Genomic DNA, 19,207 nt, shown 5'->3' with positions numbered 1-19,207 from the left:
TTTTCCTCCTTCTATTCATTGAACTTTGTTTCCTTTCTAGTTTGGAAATTTTGACATATTTTTTTTCTTTTATCAGTTGTCTTGAAACATTTATGAGTACATTTTGACAAAATCTAAAGTGAAATAATATTTTAACATCTTTTTTAAAATAAGAGAATTTTTGAATGCTCATTTTCCACTTAAATGTCAGTATTTTCAGTCATTTTTAAACAAATTTGAAAAACGCTTTTTAATGTAAAGGATGTTTGCCTAGATTTAAATGCCATGTTCACCACTTTCTTTGCTTTTCATTTCTTCTCGGTTTGGTGTTGATTTTTCTTTAATTATAATTCTAGGTTAAGAGTTACTTTACTTTCAGCATATTGAAGGTATCATTCTCCTATTTAGCATCAACTGAAATTTATAAGAAACTGTCAGTATGTAAAATATCTTTCATCCTGCATTTAATGTTTGTCTTTGGCATTCTGATATTTCAACAAGGTGTGTCTAGGTATAGATTTAGAAATTTGAGGAATGATGTCATCAATAAGTTTTGGAAAATTCTTAAATAAAAATATTTAAAAATATTTTCTTACTCTTTCTCTTTTTATGTATTTGTAAACTTCAGTTAGATGCATGCTGAACTTTCTCATTTATCTTTCATAGTCTCCTTTACTCTCAAATTCCACTGCTTCGTTTCCTTGCTTATATTCTAATTTCTTCAGCTCTATATTTTAGGGTGTTAATTCTCTCTTCAACTATGTCTAATATGCTACTAAATTAATCACATTTCTTCTTTACAAAATAGAGAAAGTAAAACAAATTTCAGAAGTTCTATTTTCTTCTTCAAATTTTGCTACTTTATTTTGATAGTCTATTGTTCCTTTGTTACAACATTTTCTAGTTGATATTTTAATATTTTAAACACACAGCACTATAATTGTGATCTTTATTTGATAATCTCAGTTTTTGAAATATATATATGTATATAATCTTTTAAGAGTCTAATAATAAAATTGGTTGTTCCTGCCAACTCTCACTCATGGTGGCTCATTTTCTCATGTTTGGAGAATTTTGGTTGCTAGCTCATGCCTTTTATAAGTTTACTGTGGGAAGTTCCTGAGGTCTGGGTTAAGAGGCTCTCCCTCTGGAGAGAGTTTATATTTGCCTTTGCTAAATCCATGGCAGGCACTCTTATCACCTTTTGCCTTTTAAGTGAAATTAAACAAAAGTTTGTATTATTTTGCTTTGTTTATATAGGTGGCATGAATTTATTTTATTTATTTTATTTTTATTATTATTATTTTTTTGGTGGTACTGGGGTTCCTGGATGCCCTTCTACCTCCGGGCTACACTCCCAGACTTATTTTATATTTTTATTTATTTGGAAACAGGGTCTCTTAAGCCAGCGCGGCTGGCTTCGAACCTGCGTGATCCTCCTGTCTCCGCCTCCCAAGCGCGGGGATTACAAGCGTGCGCCACCACGCCCGGCTAGGTGGCATGAATTTAGACCCTAACCTAAATAAGCCTGCCTTCTTCCCTTCCTTTCTTCCTTCTTTTGTTCTTTTCTCCTTCCTCTGTGTCTCCTTTCTTCCTTCTGCCTTCCTTTCTCCTTCCCTCTTTTTTGTTCTCTTTTCTCTCTCTTCCTACCACCTTCTTTCCTTTTCTCTACCTGTGTTCTGGCTGGTACCACGTATTTGTCTGGAAGGCATTCTATTTTCCTAGTCACATGGAGGGTGCCTTTTCGGGTGCCAGCGTTTTCCTGAAGGACCTCCTGTCTAACCTATCACCACACAATTCCCAGGATCCGACCTCATTGTTCATAGATGGGACCTGCTATTGCTCAAGCTCACGTTACAGGGTAGTGCAGAATAAAAATTGGTCTTCACCCACTTGTCTCTGGATTCATGCTTTATTGTCACTATTATACTCCAAGGAATTGTTTGATTTTGCTGCCAAGCTCAGCTATGCATTAACTAGATATTCTCTTCTAAATCCTTTTTCCTAGTTTTTTTAGGAGTGCTAAACAGAGAAAAAGTTCTCCAAGTACTCAGCCTTCCTTTTTTTCTGAAAAGAGAATCGTCTATGCTTTTAAAGAGCTATTCACCTCATCCAGAGATTAAATGTGCATTTCAGAAACACTCCATAAATATATACATCTGCAATTTAGGAGGTGTTCACTAGAGGGGGACAAGAATCAGGGGCATCTACTAATTAAACCATTAAACTATCAGCTTCTTTTTTTTGGTGACAACTTTAAATTTGAGATATAGAGCTTGTGGATGCTAAGGGAAAGAATGAATTTTCCAAATCTGAGCTTGCCTTTTTTCTTTCTGAACAAAACTTCTTGCTTAAGTGAAAAGTGAGGTAATATTGAATTTTGTAATATCCTTAAGTGGATTTGATTAGCTCAGTCTGTTGTGAAGAAAATTTCTAGGAATTTGTGTTGCTTATGTCCTGTGCTCTCTGTTTTTCTTCCAGGAAAACTATGATCACATACAGTGATACTAAAATGCAATTATTGAAGGCAGCCAATAACGTTGTTATTTGGCATTTCGAGTAGGAGCTGGCAGCCCAGATATTACTTCTTCGTTTATTACTTTGTTATGAGTGAAGTTTCTAGCAGTTAAGAGAAAGGTGAAGACCTACAACTTTCCCATCTGTATCTAGATGCATCCAGGAACAGTGCTGAAGACCCTAATTGCAAACATTTCTGCCCAAGATAACTTATAAAAAGGAAGCAGAGATTGGGGTCAATAAATTATCTTGAATTATATTTTCTTCTAAGGTGGCTCAAGAGATATTCAAGAAACTTAATATAATAGCTCCCTGGACAAAATTACATGAGTGTGCACTGTTATTTTAGGGTGTAAATGAAACATGGGAAGCAGAACTATTTGTGACTCTGTGATTCCAGACACTGCTTCTACAAAGCCACACTCCCTTGACATGGCTGAAAAGACCCACTGGGAGTTGGAGCACAGAAGCAGGGGTTCCCCCATCCCGTATTTTTACTTAGAGAGCATGGGTAGGGGATTAAAATCAATCAAAGGAAAATATTTTGAAGCAAACTGCTGCATAATTAATCCCCCTAGCTTCTAAGGGCACATGGTAAAGAAAGCTGTTGCTGATCAAAGGAATTGTTAATAGATCTCTGAAGCTTTTAAAAAGTTTATAGCTTGCTAAATTCTTTCAACAGATCTCTGAGTAAGGCTGTAAAACCACCTCTTAATGTAGAAGACACAGAAAACTATCAGCTTTTTGCTTTGACTGTATTACTTTGAGCCTTTGTTTCCTTATCTGGTGTGTGTGTGTGTGTGTGTGTGTGTGTGTGTGTGTGTGTGTGTGTTTGTGTGTTGTGCCTATTTCAGAGGAGTGAGGTTAGGCAAAATGACCACAAATCCTACTTCCCAAACTTTAATGAGCATATGAGCCACAGATTCAAATCCAAATCCCCGTTCAGTGGAGTCTGGCTGACCTGAAATTATGCATTGCTAACAAGCCCCCAAGAGAGGTCTCATTCACTGGCCCATTGTTAACAGCAACTCTACTCCATATTGATGATTCCTAAGTATCCCTTTTCATGGTATGAGGTTGTTTTGAGGCTAGCTTCTTTTTCGGAGTGGGGATATTAGGGATTGAACCCAGGGGCTTTCTACCTCTGAGCTACACCCCAGTCCTATTTTACTTTTATTATTGAAATAGGATCTCATTAAGTTACCGAGGCTGGTTGTGAAACTGAGATCCTCTTGTCTCAGCCTACAAGTGTGCACCATAATGAAGTGTGTTCCATCATGCCTGGCCAGGATCAACTTTTAGGAGAAGTGCCCAGGCTCAATAGAGGTCTTATCTACTAAATGCAAGGGTGCTGGAATGAGTTGAGCCAGACCAGGCAGGCTGAGGCAGAACTCAGTGCCCAGAGCATGATTTTGAGAAGCTTCAGATAGGATTAGCTAACAGTCTGGAGACGAGGAGTGTCAAGGTTTAGATTTGGAATGCCTCCCCCCAAAGAAGCAGGTGTTGACAAGCAGCAATGCTCAGAGGTGAAATAATTGAATCATGACGGCTCTCATCCTGTCTGTGGGTAAATCTACTGATGGATTAATACTTTGAATGGATTTACTGGGTGGTAACAGTAGGTAGAGGGCATGGCTGGAGAAAGTTTTTCTGTCCCTAGGATTGTGACCTTGGGGACTCTATCTGCTCCTGGCTCCCTTCTTTCTGCTTCCTGACTCCCATAAGCTGAGAGAATTTCTTCTGCCATGATGTTTCTGCCTTGGAGCTGGCCAGCTATGGACTGAACCTGTAAATCCATGAGCCCAAATAAACCGTCCCTCCTCTTAAATTGTGCTTGACAGGTGTTTTAGTCACAGCCACAGAAAGCTGACTAGTACAAGGTGTGAAAGAAACAGGAGTCAGGGATGATAACAAAGACTTTGGTGTCTTGAGCTGGTTAATGGGGCACCTAAGTACTGACCAGAGACAACCGGGAACGAGCCAGTCTGGGTAGCCAGGTGAGAGCACCAGGTGTTAAGTCAGTGTGTTGGCTGGAAGGTGCTATTCTACATCTAGAGGGCTATATCCAGGAGGCTGTTGTAGATGTCTGGCCACAGCAAAGAAGGCGAATGCTGGAGATGAAGTTTGGGTGTCATCCATGTATGGACAGTATTTATAGTCATTCTCATTCAGAGTCCACAGCCACCTTATGGGTTTGGTGTTATTGTTATTTTCACTTCAGAGGTGGAGCAACTATGGTGGGGAGAGGCTAAGTCACTGCTTCTAGGTTACACAGACACTAAGTGAAAGGCAACAGTCTGTCTCCAGAACAAAGATATGCCTACAGTAGATAGGGAAGAGGAAGATACCAGCAATGTTGTCAAGAAGGGTTCAGAGAAGGACAAAGCCAAACTCAGGATGGAGTGGTTGATCACTCTTGAAGCACAGACGTGTGCAAGTCTGATTATATATATAGTGGTCTTTGGTAAGTTAGCTCCTTAGTTGTTGAACTTTGGAGTTATTGTCCAAATTTACTTGCTGGGCCAGGCATGGTGTCCCACACCTATAATGCCAGTACTTGGGAGGCTGAGACAGGATGATTGCGGATTTGAGGACAACCTCAGCAAAGAGTAAGACTCTTATCAGCCTAGTGAGACCTTATTTCAGAATAAAAATAAAATAAGACTGGGGATGCAGCTCAGAGATAGAATGCCCCTGGGTTCAATTCTCAGTGTCCCAGATTCACTTGCTGGATCTGTGATGCTGGATAGGCTTGGGCTAAGACGGTCCTACAGTGTTACGGTCTACCGTGAAGTTCCCCTGGCAGCCAATGGCCTCTGATTTGTCTCTTTCATGGCCCTGCTACATGCTCAGTGAATATCTGCATTGGTCTAAAAGTATCGTTTCCCCCACGTGATGTTGAAGAATATGTACTCTAGCAGTGAGCTTAGCAGGTGTGGAGGGCTTGGTGAACACTGATATTTATTTAAGAGAGTCCCAGGGGCAGCTCAGCACGTGGTGCTCTGTGGGATGCACACGGGCACAGCCCTAACTAGAGAGGGGACATGAGTGAATTTCTAAAATGAAGCCAGAGCAATCCCTTATAAGGCAGCTGCTGGCAACGTGGATAAGCAGTATTGACTACAAAGCTTCTGCCTCCACGCTGGACAAGGCAGGGGAGACTACTCGAGTGGGAAATCTGTCCACGGCAGCACACCCCCGTGGACACGCAGGGATTGGATCCTGGGGCCAGGATCACGTCAGCCACAAAATGCATTAGACTCAACCCAGGTTAGAACCTGCACCCTTGCTAAACTGTGAGCACCCAGGGAGCAGGCTCTGTGGCTGATGTCCTGTTGCTGGTGATGGTAAATGTTTCACAGACTTTTTTTTTTTCCCAAAATGAGTGCAAGCTAAATGATTATTTTTTGGTGTTGAAAATGCTTGGCAAGAATACATCCATAAAGGATGAGGCCAATTAAAAAAAATGTTTTGTGGTACTTGGGGTTGAATCCAGGGGCATTCTACCACTTAGCTATACCTCTAGCTCTTTTTATTTATTTTTTATCCTGAAACCGGGTTTCACTAAGTATCCGAGGTTGGTCTAAAACTTGTAATCCTCTTGCCTCAGCCCCTCAAGTACTGGGATTATGGGCGTATACCACCAGGTGTGACTGAGACCCCAATTTTTAAATCTCTTGATTCAAGAGGTGGTCTGTTCTTAACATTACCAGCAATGCTATACATGTAGTATTAAGAAACATCTTAGAAATTATTTTAACAAGGCGTTAAGGTGTCAGAAGACTATATAATATTGATAAAGAATGTTCGGATGGATAGTATATGTCAGAAATTTTTGTGTGTGTGTGTTTGTGTGGTACTGGGGGTTGAATCCAGGGATGTTCTACTTCTGAATCACACCCCCAGCCCTATTTTGGTTTTAATTTTATTTTGAAACAGGATATTGCTATGTTTCTGAGGCTGGCCTTGAACCTGCGATCCTCCTTTCTCAGTCTCCCAAGTACTGGGATTAAAAGTACGCCACCATGCCTGGCTTCCCATGTGGGCTTTTGAGAGTCTTGTCTCTGGCATGGAGGAACCTGAGTGGGAGGCACCTCCTCCTCATCGGATTCAGGTACATAGGATGCAACACAAAGTAGGTTCTCTGTGGCATGGTTTTCTCATCAAATCTTTGTCCCTGGAGGAAATATCACAACCACCAAAGAGTCTGTAAGTGAGCTCCCACTCACCACTGTTGCTGCGTTTCCTTAGGTCGTACCCGTCTCCTGGCCCATCGGGCTCTTCAGGAACCTCCACGAGATCTGAAGTCTTTGAGAAAAGAGAAATGGCAGGGAGTGAGCAGGGTTACACCAGCAGGCCAACGGAGCATCGATTTCAATATCAGTGCAAGAGCTCAGCTGCGATTCGCGTAATGCTGGGGAGTCCAGTTACGGCTGTTGTGTCTGATGGCTGACTTTGGAGAGGCTGTGTGTCCTGTCTTGGCACCGAACCTGCCTGCAGGTGTTTGTGGCTGCCGCAGGCTCGGCCACCATGGACGCTCAGTGAGTGTTGAGTGAGCATTTAGATGCATCGACCATAGTTAGGCAGCTTCCCAGGAATGGATGACAGAGAGAAATGGAATTCCTGCCTGTCATTTAAACATTTCAGTGAAGCTACAACTCTTGCTATGGGTGAGTTTTGAATATTAATTATAGAGAATAAGATGCATGATTGAGGGATGTGCTAATTAAGTACAATAAAGTGCTACTTATGTTGCTGCAAAAATCAATGATTTTTTGAGTATTTATTATGCCTTTTTTTAAAAAAAGGCATAATCATTCTTCCTTTTAGGTTACAAAATTAATAAGGACAACAAAACAACAACAGTATTCTCTATAGATAATGGTTCCTATGAACCATATATATATATATATATATATATATATATATATTTTGGTGGTACTGGGGATGAACCCTTCTACCTCCAGGCTATACTCCCAGACCTATTTTATATTATATTTGGAAACAGGATCTCTAAAGCCAGCGAGGGTAGCTTTAAACCTGCGTGATCCTCCTGTATCCGCCTCCCAAGTGTGGGGATTACTAGCGTGCGCCACCACGCCCTGCTGAACCATGTGGTTTTAAAGTGCTTTGTATATATTATCTCGTTTATTCTTCACAATAATCCTGTGATAGACCCAATTTTAAGATGGGAATCTGAAGTCTAGAAACAGTAATTCTCTTCGAGGTCTTACAGCTAAAAGTAGTGGAGATGGGGTAGTGGGTCACAGGCAGCACCTCCAGAATTTAGACTCTTAGGCACCGTGCTCCATCCAGGAGTACACTGGTGAGACGGGCTGGTAAGAGCCTCAGGGACATCACATGGGTAGCATGAGGTGGGAATATATATATATGTATTTGGTTGTACTGGGGTTCCTGGAAACCCTTCTGCCTCCAGGCTACACTCTCAGACCATATATATATATATAATTATTTTATTTGGAAACAGGGTCTCTTAAGCCGCCTCCCAAGCGCGGGGATTACAAGCGTGCACCACCACGCCCAGCCAAGATGGGAATATTTACACCACAAAAGTTGGCAAAGGCGCGAGGCATGGTGGCGCACGCTTGTAACCCCTGTGTGTGGGAGGCGGAGACAGGAGGATTGCACAGGTTCGAAGCCAGTCTCGCTGGCTTAAGAGATCCTGTTTCCAAATAAAAATATAAAAATGGCTCTGGGAGTGTAGCCCGGAGGTAGAAGGGTTTCAGGAATCCCAGTACCACCAAAAAAAAAAAAAAAAAAAAATTGGTAAATGCTTCTAAATCAGGTCCTGGTCTAACCTGGTGATTAAGCATTAATCAACAGCACACCACTAATTACTCTTTTCTTTCTTTTTTCCCTTTCTTTCATACTAGGGATTGAACCTAGGGCTATTCTGCCTCTGAACTACATCCCTCTTACTACCCTTGTTAAAAATTTTGAAACAGGGTCTCACTAAGTTTTTGAGAGTCTTGCTAAGTTGCTGATGCTGGCCTTGAACCTATGATCTTCCTGTCTCAGCCTTCCAAGTACTGGGATTACAGGCATGTGCCACTGGGTTGGCCTGATTGCTGTTTCCTTCCTTCCTCCCTCCCTCCCTCTTTCTTTCTTTCTTTCTTTCTTTCTTTCTTTCTTTCTTTCTTTCTTCCTTTCTTTCTTTCTTTCGGTACTGGGGATGGAACCCAGGGGCATTCTACCTCCAAGCTACACCCTTGGTCCTATTTTTTTAGTCTTTTTTATTTTTTGAAACAGGGTCTCACTGAGTTGCGAAGGGCCTCACTAAGTAGCTGAGGCTGCCTGCAAACCGTGATCCTCCAGTCTCTGACTCTGGAATGCTGGGGTTATAAGCGTGGGCCACCACACCTGGCTAGCGCCACCATGCCCAGCTTGATTGTTACTTTCAAAGGACCAGATGCTCTGGCCTCCATCTGCTTGGCTCCACCCTTTTCAGAGAGAAATATGTGGGGCCTATGAGGAAAGTCATATTTTAGAAAGCAGTCTACTTATATGTTTTCAGAAAGGAACAAATTTACGTTTTGTTCTCTTTGTTGGCTCTGCAGTATTTTAGCACCAACCTCCAAGACTGATTTTAGTTAGAGTTCAGCTTTGAAATTTTTTCAGCCATTTTTTTTAACTTTCATGACACGTCAGAAAAAAATACCTCAAAAAACAAAACATCACAGGTCTCTAGTTCCTCATACCCTGCTCCTTTTGAAGCTCATGATTTCTGCACAAAAGTTCATTTATTTTAATTTAATCTTATAAAACTGAAGATTTATTCATTAAGTAGCCAACTAAGTCTCAGAATTTTTAAAAAAAATTTGGTTCAAAAAAACCCAAAACTCCCCAAAGCCATCAAGCCTTTTATATTCTAGAACATTTCAGAAGCATATTAAAGAAAACATAACAATTTGGAAATAGGCCGTGACTTCCCAACAATGTGAAACAAATGGGTCTAGGGCCCTGGAAGGGAACAAGTCTACAGAACAAAGCCTGGCGGTGTGGGAAGATGCTCGCTTTAGGACGCAGGATGCTGAATAATAGCAAAAGGCTGAGGTTCATTCTCTCTTGACCCTGCAGGAGGAAGCGAAATCCTTCTAAAAACCCATCAAATTGTTACAGTTTTCTTTGACGGAGGCAACGTGGATTTGGGGAAAAGAGAGACGTGACAGATATTTAACTACACTTTGATTTGTCTCTGTCTCCTGGTAGTTCTCAGAACAATGCCTTCAATAAGCAAAACCCCAACAACTATCTTCTGATGGAACCAGTGCCTGGATAACTGGCCAATGATCAATGACACCTTATTGACATTCAGAAAGTATGCTTAATGCCCCCTAATACCAGGCTATAGGGTCCAGACGTAGCTGGAAACAAGGCTGTTTTAGAGATGGAAATTGTCCCTCTGTGAGCCTTGCTGCTTCTTAGCATCAGCCAAAAAATGTGGAGGCTGAAATGTTCCTTTGCCTCCTGTGAAACGTGTCTGAGGACATCGCCTTGTCCTAAGTGTAGCCCATCTCAGGGCCAGAGGAGCAGCCGCCATCTACTGCCGATGTGAACTGTTCCAGGTCATCTCTGGGGAGTGTCCTCTCTGCTCTAGCCTCTGGGGGCTTTTCCCTTTGCTCCCCTGCAGTGTTGGCCTCGTACAAGCCTGGGGGAGGCAGCTGTGGAATGAGGATATACGGCTTCCACTGCAGACACAAGAGCCCAGTGCTGCTCAGCATGCAGGTCAAAGTGGACAGAAGCCTCTCTGCTCTGGCCAGTTTGACTTGTGCTTTTCTTTTGAATGGCAGGATGGTGGCTTCAAAACATCTCGACTTACAAGGGTAGGGGGATGGCTACAGGCAGCAAGTCTGTTCTCTGTGGATTTGGAATGAAGCAACTCATTGCCAGCAAGGGCCCTTCCCACCCTCTTGAGAAAGCTGGAATGTGGTCCATGGAGTTAAGGGAGATGGTTAGCATCCTTCAGTCTCTGTTAGTAACTTCAGATCAGCCTCTGGCCACTGTAAAGGTGGACTCAAAAGCTGTTCACATAAAGAGCAAATGAAAGCAAGAGCAAAAGAGGAAGGGAGAATCTGATCGGGAAGATGTCATGGGTGAGCTTCCTTGGAAGCAAACTTAAGTCCTTAACTAAGTAGTGCTCAAATTCTTATGTGCACCAGAATGACCTGGAAGGTATGCTAAAACAGAGATGACTGGACTCCCAGGATCAGATTTCCTGGCTCTGGAGGTCTCACTGGGAACCCCAAATTCAGATTTCTAACAAGTTCCCAAAGATGCCGTTGATCAGTAGACAGCACACTGAGAATCACTTGTCTAGTAATAGAGTGTAGGTTAGATGTGCTAGTTACACAGTGTCTGTAGGACTGGGTAAGGAGTTAGGAGTGGATATACGGAAGCTGAGTCACCAGCTTAAGGATGATGGTTGGTAAAAAGGACTGTGCAGAAGATCAGCATGTAGGGCAAGAAGGCCATGCAAAGCAGATGCCCGGGAGCAGCCCCACTCAGGGAGCAACTGGAGGATGCCTCAGAGAAAGTGTGCGGAGCAGCACAGAGTGCAATGTCCAGTGCACTAGGCATTTCCAGCAGAGCACAAGCATGGGCTCCGTGGAGCACCCTGGGTGTTGGCAATAGAAAGTGAACCCTTAAGGGCCCCAAACATCGTGGGGGTTCCCTCTGGAGGTGGTGTGGCTCCCTAAGGACCCACGCTCAGGATGCATTTAGGTGAGGTCCCTCACATCACAGTGCCCCAACCTGGCCCTGCCTAAGACACCTTGGGGCAACCGAGAGAGGAAGAAGGTAATTACAGAGGTCCTGTGCGGCGAGTCAGAGCCACTGCCAGAGTTGCCCTTCTTCGTCCTCTGGGCCAGGGAGGTGCCGAAGCGCAAGGTCTCGTAGACAGGGTCCACCTTATTGCCACAGGCTGCAACAGAAGAGAAAGCCCATCTGAGAAAGAAGGCTCAGCCAAGCACCTGCTACAACTCCTGGGTCACAGCTCTGGGAAACAGGCTCTCTGCATGAGACCTGCGAGCTCCTGGGAGGATGGGGCTATCTGAGCTCACGCTGTCCTCATGCATGAGACTCCGCCCCAACGTGCCTGCATTCACTAGGGCACCCAGAACCTCCAGCTAGAACTCTGCCCTGAAATTCTACCCAAGTGGCCGTGTCTCCTGCATTATCCACCCCCAGAACTCCAGACACCATTTTCTCTAGTGGGGTGTTCTGCTCACTAAGGTACAAAGTCTTGAGAGATGATATTCGAAGCAGGAGAATTTGAAATGACTAGGCTTCATGAATTTTTAATTAAAGTTTTCTAGTTTATACATTTCTAATCTAAAACCTGTACTACATAAAAGTCAAAAATTGGTGTGGAAATTCACAGAGACAAGAAGAAATAGGAGCAAATTGAAAGATATTAAAAAGAAATCCAAGCCAGACATATCTATAAATATAGGGTATTTTTGGGTCTCATTAGAGAATAATATTCACTGAGTTCCTACTCAGCATAAATAAATATATCCTATTATAGATAATAATATATATTGCTAATTATTACATTATACATGATGCTTTATATACAATATATTATACACATATAGGTATATATGTACACAATACACATATGTATGCAATATATTATAATATATTATTTATAAATATATTTGCATACATATATGTACAGATATAACATATTGCCTTATATCTGTGTACATATGTAGACTTGCATATATATGTATATACACACATACTATATATATATATATATATATATATATATACATAGTGTGTGTGTGTGTGTGTGTGTGTGTGTGTGTGTGTGTGTGTGTGTCTGGAAATAAACCCAGGGATCTTCTATCTCCAAGATATGCCCCATGATCTATTTTACTTTTTATTTGGAAACAGGGCCTCACTAAGTTGCTGAAGCTGTCCTCTAACCTGTGAGATCCTCCTTTCTCAGCCTCCCAAGTACTAGGATTACAAGCATGTGCCACCACGCCTGGCTCACAATATATATTATATTATATTTAAATATAATATACTATATATTACATTGTACATGTGTACAGTATATATTGCATCAAATATGTATATACATAGGTACATGTATGTATACATACCATATATAGTACACTATGTATACATACATATACACATACGATGCTGTAAATTGTGTATATGTACAGTGTAATATATAGTACATAAATGTACAATGTAATCAATATATTGTATATGTGTGTGTACATTATATGACAGCAATTTTGAAAACCAGTGATCGTTGTTCCCACTTTCTAGGGCTGGGCAGGCCCAGGTATCTGTTGAAGGACACAGCGGGTCTGTGGCTCTGCCCCGCAGCGGGTATGGGGGTACTGTGCCTCAAGCTCCTAATTCTTCCATGCTCTTGATGGTTGGAAGAGCAAAGAGACAGACGTTGGGACTTGGGTGTTTTTCTATCTTCATCAGGAAGAGGATGGAAGTTCCTGGAGAATTTGGTCCACCTTATGGTTTCCCTCCAGCAAAACAATTACAACCCAGACAGCTACCACACAAATACACAGAGACACCCACTAGTTTGCAGCCTCTGGAGGGGGCCAGACACCTCTGACTTCTGCTCAACACCCAACTCACCGATGGGCATGACTTCCTTAATGCATCCAAACTGTTCATGGATGAGCAAGGGGGAGCTGTAGTAACGCCGAAACCCCTTTGGCTAGAGAGAGAAGGAGAGAAAGGAGGGCTTAGTGTCCCTAAGGATATGGAGGGAGCCCCACAGGAGCCCTAAAAATAAAACCGGTTTGTCTTTCTTAGAAGGCTGACATCCTATTTGATAACTCATCGCTGGCAGGGGGTTGGGGTGTCTAAATGGTAATAAGCAACTTATGCTCTGTGCAGAAAGCCAGCTCTGGCCCTGGCCCGCTGCCCTGCTCCTCCTGCACCTCCACGTGTGCTGGGTCCTTGTCATCACCTGGGACAAGAGCACATCCTTGCATTAATTCACCATGGTTTATTATCATATTTGGTAAATTCTGAAAAGTCCTGGGTGTGGGAAAACATCTCAGGACAGCCCTAAAAGGCCCTTGTACATCTTGAGAGAAGCAGAGCCCAGAATCACTTGGGCTTCTTTCTGTATTCTGTTCTCTTTTTCTGATCTTCTATCCATGGTCTTTGGCTCGTGGGACTCACCACAGAAGAAGGAGAAGGAGAAGGGGGGCGGGTGAGGAGAGGACACTGCAAACCAGAGTATGTGGATGAACTTTTAAAGAAACTGGCCTTACTATACTGCAGTGCTAGGAGGAAACTTGGTGGCCTGGTCCCTCCAAGAATCCCAGGATCCTCTTTAAGGCTTCTAGGGGTGTGACTAACTCCTTTGTCATCACTCTTGTGGCAGAAAAGTTACTAAAATGGAAGGCCCTGTATTTAGGAAACCACATGAAGATTAGGCCGTACATAGGTCGTAAGTCATGTAGGTTATAACCTCTTCAGGGATTTCCTCTAATCACTAACTGCCACGTTTCAACTTCTATAAGCCTGCCTGCAGACTTCCACCCTTTCTTCTATAAAATGAGAGCTCATATGGAGCTCAGGGCCAAAGCTTTTCAGAAACTATTCTAACTCTGTGCCCGCTGGTATAATAAACGTGCTTTCTTTCATCCTACTTGGTGTTTGTGTCAATCATTCCAGAGAATTTCTGCAGTGATGGTGGGGGGGGGCAGGAACAACCCCTGACCAAAGAGGCAGGTCTTTTGTGACATTATCTCTGAGTGTTACGACTTGGCCCATACTGATTCCAAGTCTTCTCCTTAGAAAGAGAAAAGACAATTGAACCCCTTTTCTGTGACGATTTTATAGTTTTTGAAGACAGTATGTCTCACTTAACTATTCTCTGGAACATGCATTCTTGGTACACTCCATTGGCCATCCTAGTTTCAAATACTATCAAATGTGCTTTTGGTTGTTTTTTTTTTTATTAATGTGCAGTCCAAGAACTGAAGACCACACTCCTGAAATGGTCTGATCTATCCAGAACATGCCAAGACCGTCCAATTTCCCTTAGTTTGGCCAACATGATTGTGTTAAAGTGGTATAGACTTTTATTACCCTGTCCACTTTCTTTTTTTTAAGATCTTATTTTATTTATTATCTATATTTTTTGTGGTGCTGGGGGTGGAACCCAGGGGCTTTCTACCTTTGGGTAGAAATACCTTTATTTTTTATTTGGAAACAGGGTCTCACTAAGTTGCCGAGAGCCTCACTTAAGTAGCCGAGGCTGGCTTCGAACCTGTGTGATCCTCCTGTCTCAGCCTCCCAAGTACTGGGATTACAAGTGTGTACCACCACGCCCGGCTACTCTGCCCACTTTCATGGGGGAAGAGTATCTAGTCATCACTCGACACTCCAGTCATGGCTCTGATTAGCCAATTCAGCACTAGTTCAACCAACCATCCTAGCTTGCCTGGGACTGAGGGTTCCCTGGCATTCACGACTTTCACTTGGAAAACTGGAATGGTCTGAGGATGAGGGGTTCCAGATGTTAGAACTGGGAAAGTCCCGGCCGGGGAGACCTGATTCCTTTTCAAAAAAGAGCCTTTGCCTAGAGGGTTGCTACAGCTCTACCTCTGCTCCATCATTATGACAATTAGGAAAGGCCAGTGGGTCCGGGGCGCCCTTTGGGCTCAACTCTTACCAGCTTGCCCATGCATCGCTGGGGTGCCAGGCCGTCAGCGCACTTGTGGTGGATGTTCATCTTGCAGGCTCTGCAGCGTAGTCCGTGCTTAGCATTTGTTCCTTTCAGGCACAAGGCAAACCCGGGTTAGGAGGCAACCCGCTCTTCCCTGGCGAACAGCCAAAAATCACTGACAAAGGGGTTATTCCAATAACTAGGAAATTCTTCCTTATCACCCCCAAACTGGGAAAAATGTTATAATCTTTTGTCTTCTCCCATCCTTTCTACCTCAGGTACCGGGTCTGGTTTCTCCCTCGTTTCTTCTCTATTTACAGTGTCTGCAAACCGAAACCTTTGTTCTGTCAACTCAAGCTAGTTCCAGCCACTTTCTTTTGCGTTCATATAGGTTACTCAATTCTACTTTGCTGTGTTTCACTGAGTAGAGCTAGCATTTTATCTATTCTCACTTGTCCTTTTTTTTTTTGTGTGTGGTACTGGGGATGGAACCCAGAGGCATTCTACCTCTGAGCTACACCCCTAGCCTTATTTTTTATTCTTTTATTTTGAAACAGGGTCTCATGGAGTTGCAAAGGGCCTCACTAAATAGCTGAGGCTGTCCCTGAACCATGATCCTCCTGTCTCAGCCTCCTGAATGCTGGGATTACAAGCCTGTGACACCACACCTGGCGTTCACTTGTCTTTTTATCACAAGGTCTGAGGTTTGGACAAACTCTCAGGATGACAACTGATAAAGAGAGAATGTCAGGACTGTGTACAGGCAGGGCTGATGGTCATCTACAAAGGGAGGGGACTCAAGCAGACACCAGTGCCTACCTGGGGAAAGAGAATGAGGAGGTGGGTGGCAGTGACATCAGTTGTTGTGAGTCACTTAGCTTCTTGGGATGAGATGCCACATAGGGTCAGAAGGAGAAAGGCAGAGGAGGACAGGAGAGGTAGAGAGCCATCCTGCCTTATTGCTGCACAGAGCCAAAGGCAGTGGCCCTAGAGAGGCAATGAGATGCCAGGGCAGGGGAGGCACAAGTGTTTAGGAAGATGGCAGTGGTGCTAGGCATTTGTCACTCAGAAGGTGGCTGGCTGGAGGCCAGGAGGCGATGTTAAAGTGGCATGCTTCTGCTTCCACTTGGTCCAGGACAAGAGAATGCAGAATGAGAGGGGCCATCTGCTCTGACTTACCAAAGTATGGAGAAGGCAGGCACTATGCAGGCGTCATGACGAGTAGGTTTTACTACTCTTAAATGACCTAGCACCGCAAGTACCCTGGAGAAGAGGAAGAAAGGAGGGATGATGGAGGGGACTTCTTTGTGGAGCTGCTACGGCACCACCAGAAGCATCTCTCCTCTACCATCATGAGAAGGGTGGGGGTGACTGGTTGTCTCCTTAGGCTCACTGTAAGGTCCACAAGGAGACTATCTAGAAAAATCTGGGCCTGTGTCCTCTGGAATTTACAGGACACACGGTGATGGCCATACCAGGCCTGGAGAAGTCTTAGGGTGAGAGACATGGATATGGAGGTGAGATGACTTTATAGGCAAGGCTGTGCTCTGTGGGCTTCTCAGTAAAAGGATGGGTGAAGTCAGATGTGGATGATGGAGAATGCTACCCAAGAAGGCCACCCAGAGTGGCAGTGGGACTCCGAGGATCTGAATGGGAAAGAAACTAAAACCCCTTCAGAAGATATGATCTGAAAACCCCCTCAGGAAGGTATCATTTAGCACAAGGTGTGTCTGCTGTGACAACCACAGACACAGAGCTGAAGCAACACAGATACTCACCCTAAATTATCGGGTATATGTGTTCATAAATGCTGGCAAGTCTCTTTTCCCTTTTGAGAATCACCACTTGGTTGGAAGGCTGCTATCCTTTCATAAGACTAGACTTGGAAAATAACTTATCGTTATTAATTTTTGCTCTCATACTAGAGAACACTCTTTGAGCCCCATGTGGGAAGGTCAGTCGCAACTTCAAAGAGGAGAGTCTGAAATAGTGTCATTATATATTAATGTATATTTTCCTTCAGACCCAAACACGGTGCTTTCAGTTTTCTGCCTCTCTTCCATGCACTCCCTATTTTGTACGAGGCAGACCACCAGGGGTTACTTGGTTTTAGGTGTTCCAATTTCCACTGTGGAATAACAAGGGTGATTTAAGAGGAGCGCGTGCACTCAGAAGCTCAGAGAACAGTTCAAAGGAATGATTTACATCACAGCGGTGGCGTTAGTTTATTGTAGTAAGATGTGGAGAAGCTGTGGCCTGGTTTGTTTTATTACTAGTGACTTCCATCACAAACACATTGCTCACTGTGTCCTGTCCCATAGGCCCAACTAGAAGGGAGTACTTAGTTTTAAGTTCTGAATGTCTCATGAGGGTCTCTAATCTTAAAAATAAAAACTGCTAATATTCTTGGAGCCTCAGCTGTGTCATCACTAAATGTGAGTAGTTTACCTAACTATCAGGGTTGCTAACAGAATAGTGTTCCTTGACTAATAATGGGGTTATGTCCTAACAAACACATTATAAGTTGAAAATACTAAGTTAGACATGCATTTGCTACATTTGACCTGCTGAATCTAGTTCAGTAACACAGTACGCTGTAGAGTGTTGTACAGTTCATCATCAACTTGGACAAAGGTCAAAATCTGAAGTGTGGTTTCTATAGAATGTATGTGGCTTTTATGCCACCAAGAATAGAAAATTCCTAAGTTGAGCCATTGTAAATCAGAAGCTGTATGCATCTAAAGAAAGATTCCATAATTTTATTTTTGTTGTTTGTTTTGTTTTGCTACTGGGGATTGAACCCAGAGGCATTCTACTTCTGATCTACATCTTTAGCTTCATTTTTAGTTGTTGTTGTTGTTGTTGTTGTTGTTGTTGTTGTTGTTGTTAGTGGCACTGGGGATGGAACCTAGGGGCTTTCTACCTCTGGGCTACACTCCCAGGATTTTATATTTTATTTGGAAACAGGGTCTCACTAAGTTGCTGAGAGCCTCACTAAGTAGCTGACGCTGGCTTCAAACCTGCATTATCCTCCTGTCTCAGCCTCCCAAGCGCTGGGATTACAGGTGTGCACAACCACACTCGACTTTGCTATTATTTTGTAACAGAGTCTTGCTGGGTTGCTGAAGGTCTTTCTAAATTGCTGAGGCTGGCTTTGAACCTGTGATTCTCCTGCCTCAGCCTTCTAAGTGTTGGAATCAGGAGTGTGCCACGATGCTTGGTTAGGATTGCATAGGTTTAAATACCTAAACATAAAAGCTACACTTAGACTTTGGGTAAACAATGGTGGACGGGTCACAAGAACTTCCCATGTAATTATACCAAAAACTCACTAAAAATATAGGTGGGAAATAAAAAAACTGTAGTATCAACTCTAGAACACAAGCTTATTATAAGAGTGGCAAGAGTAGAAGTAAATTTAACATATATTTGGAAAAAGGAAAGCAAGTGAAGATATAGTAAGCAATTTAACAGAAGACAGAAACATTGGACTTCTCAATTGCAACTTGGAAACTATATGATGATAGAACTTCAACAACGATTGGATTCTAAGATTTGGAAAGAAAATGGCATCTGACCCAGAACTTTAAGACAGCTGAATTAACAAATACCTGTGAAGGTGGAATAAATCTATTTTCTGATCTTTAGGGCCTCAAAATGTTTACTTTCTACATACTCAACTTTTTTGGGGGGTGGTACTGGGGTTCCTGGAAGCCCTTCTACCTCCGGGATACACTCCCAGACCTATTTTATATTTTTTGAAACAGTGTCTCTTAAGCCAGCGCGGTTGGCTTCGAACCAGAGCAATTCTCCTGTCTCTGTCTCTCAAGCGCGGGGATTACAAGCGTGCGCCACCACGCCCGGCTACATAATTAATTTTTAAAAAATGCTTTTGGAGAATTGACTTCGAAAAATGAGGGAATAAATCAAAACACAGGAAAACATAATATTTAGTACAGGACAGAACTGACAAAAAGGAGAGGTAGGTGGTACTTACCTATGACACCCTCCAATAGA

At 42.9% G+C, this 19,207-nt stretch overlaps 1 protein-coding gene across 1 annotated transcript in view; it reads right to left on the bottom strand.

The window, feature by feature from the left end:
- The window catches only part of STAC (SH3 and cysteine rich domain), a gene marked incomplete at both ends in the record, with an annotated part of 113,123 nt that overhangs the window by 29,055 nt on the left and 64,861 nt on the right, over positions 1-19,207 (bottom strand). Inside the window, 4 exons of the mRNA XM_080715250.1 lie at positions 6,726-6,804; positions 11,322-11,437; positions 13,141-13,222; positions 15,197-15,297. Of these exons, the coding sequence (XP_080571376.1) occupies positions 6,726-6,804; positions 11,322-11,437; positions 13,141-13,222; positions 15,197-15,297 (378 nt within the window). The remainder of the gene's footprint in view (positions 1-6,725; positions 6,805-11,321; positions 11,438-13,140; positions 13,223-15,196; positions 15,298-19,207) is intronic.

The sequence above is a fragment of the Muscardinus avellanarius genome (assembly GCF_963383645.1).
Source record: "Muscardinus avellanarius genome assembly, chromosome: 18".
In the NCBI taxonomy this organism is placed as follows: Eukaryota; Metazoa; Chordata; class Mammalia; order Rodentia; family Gliridae; genus Muscardinus; species Muscardinus avellanarius.
The sequence above is the reverse complement of the archived record's forward strand: the minus strand, read 5'-3'. Positions and strand labels throughout refer to the sequence as shown.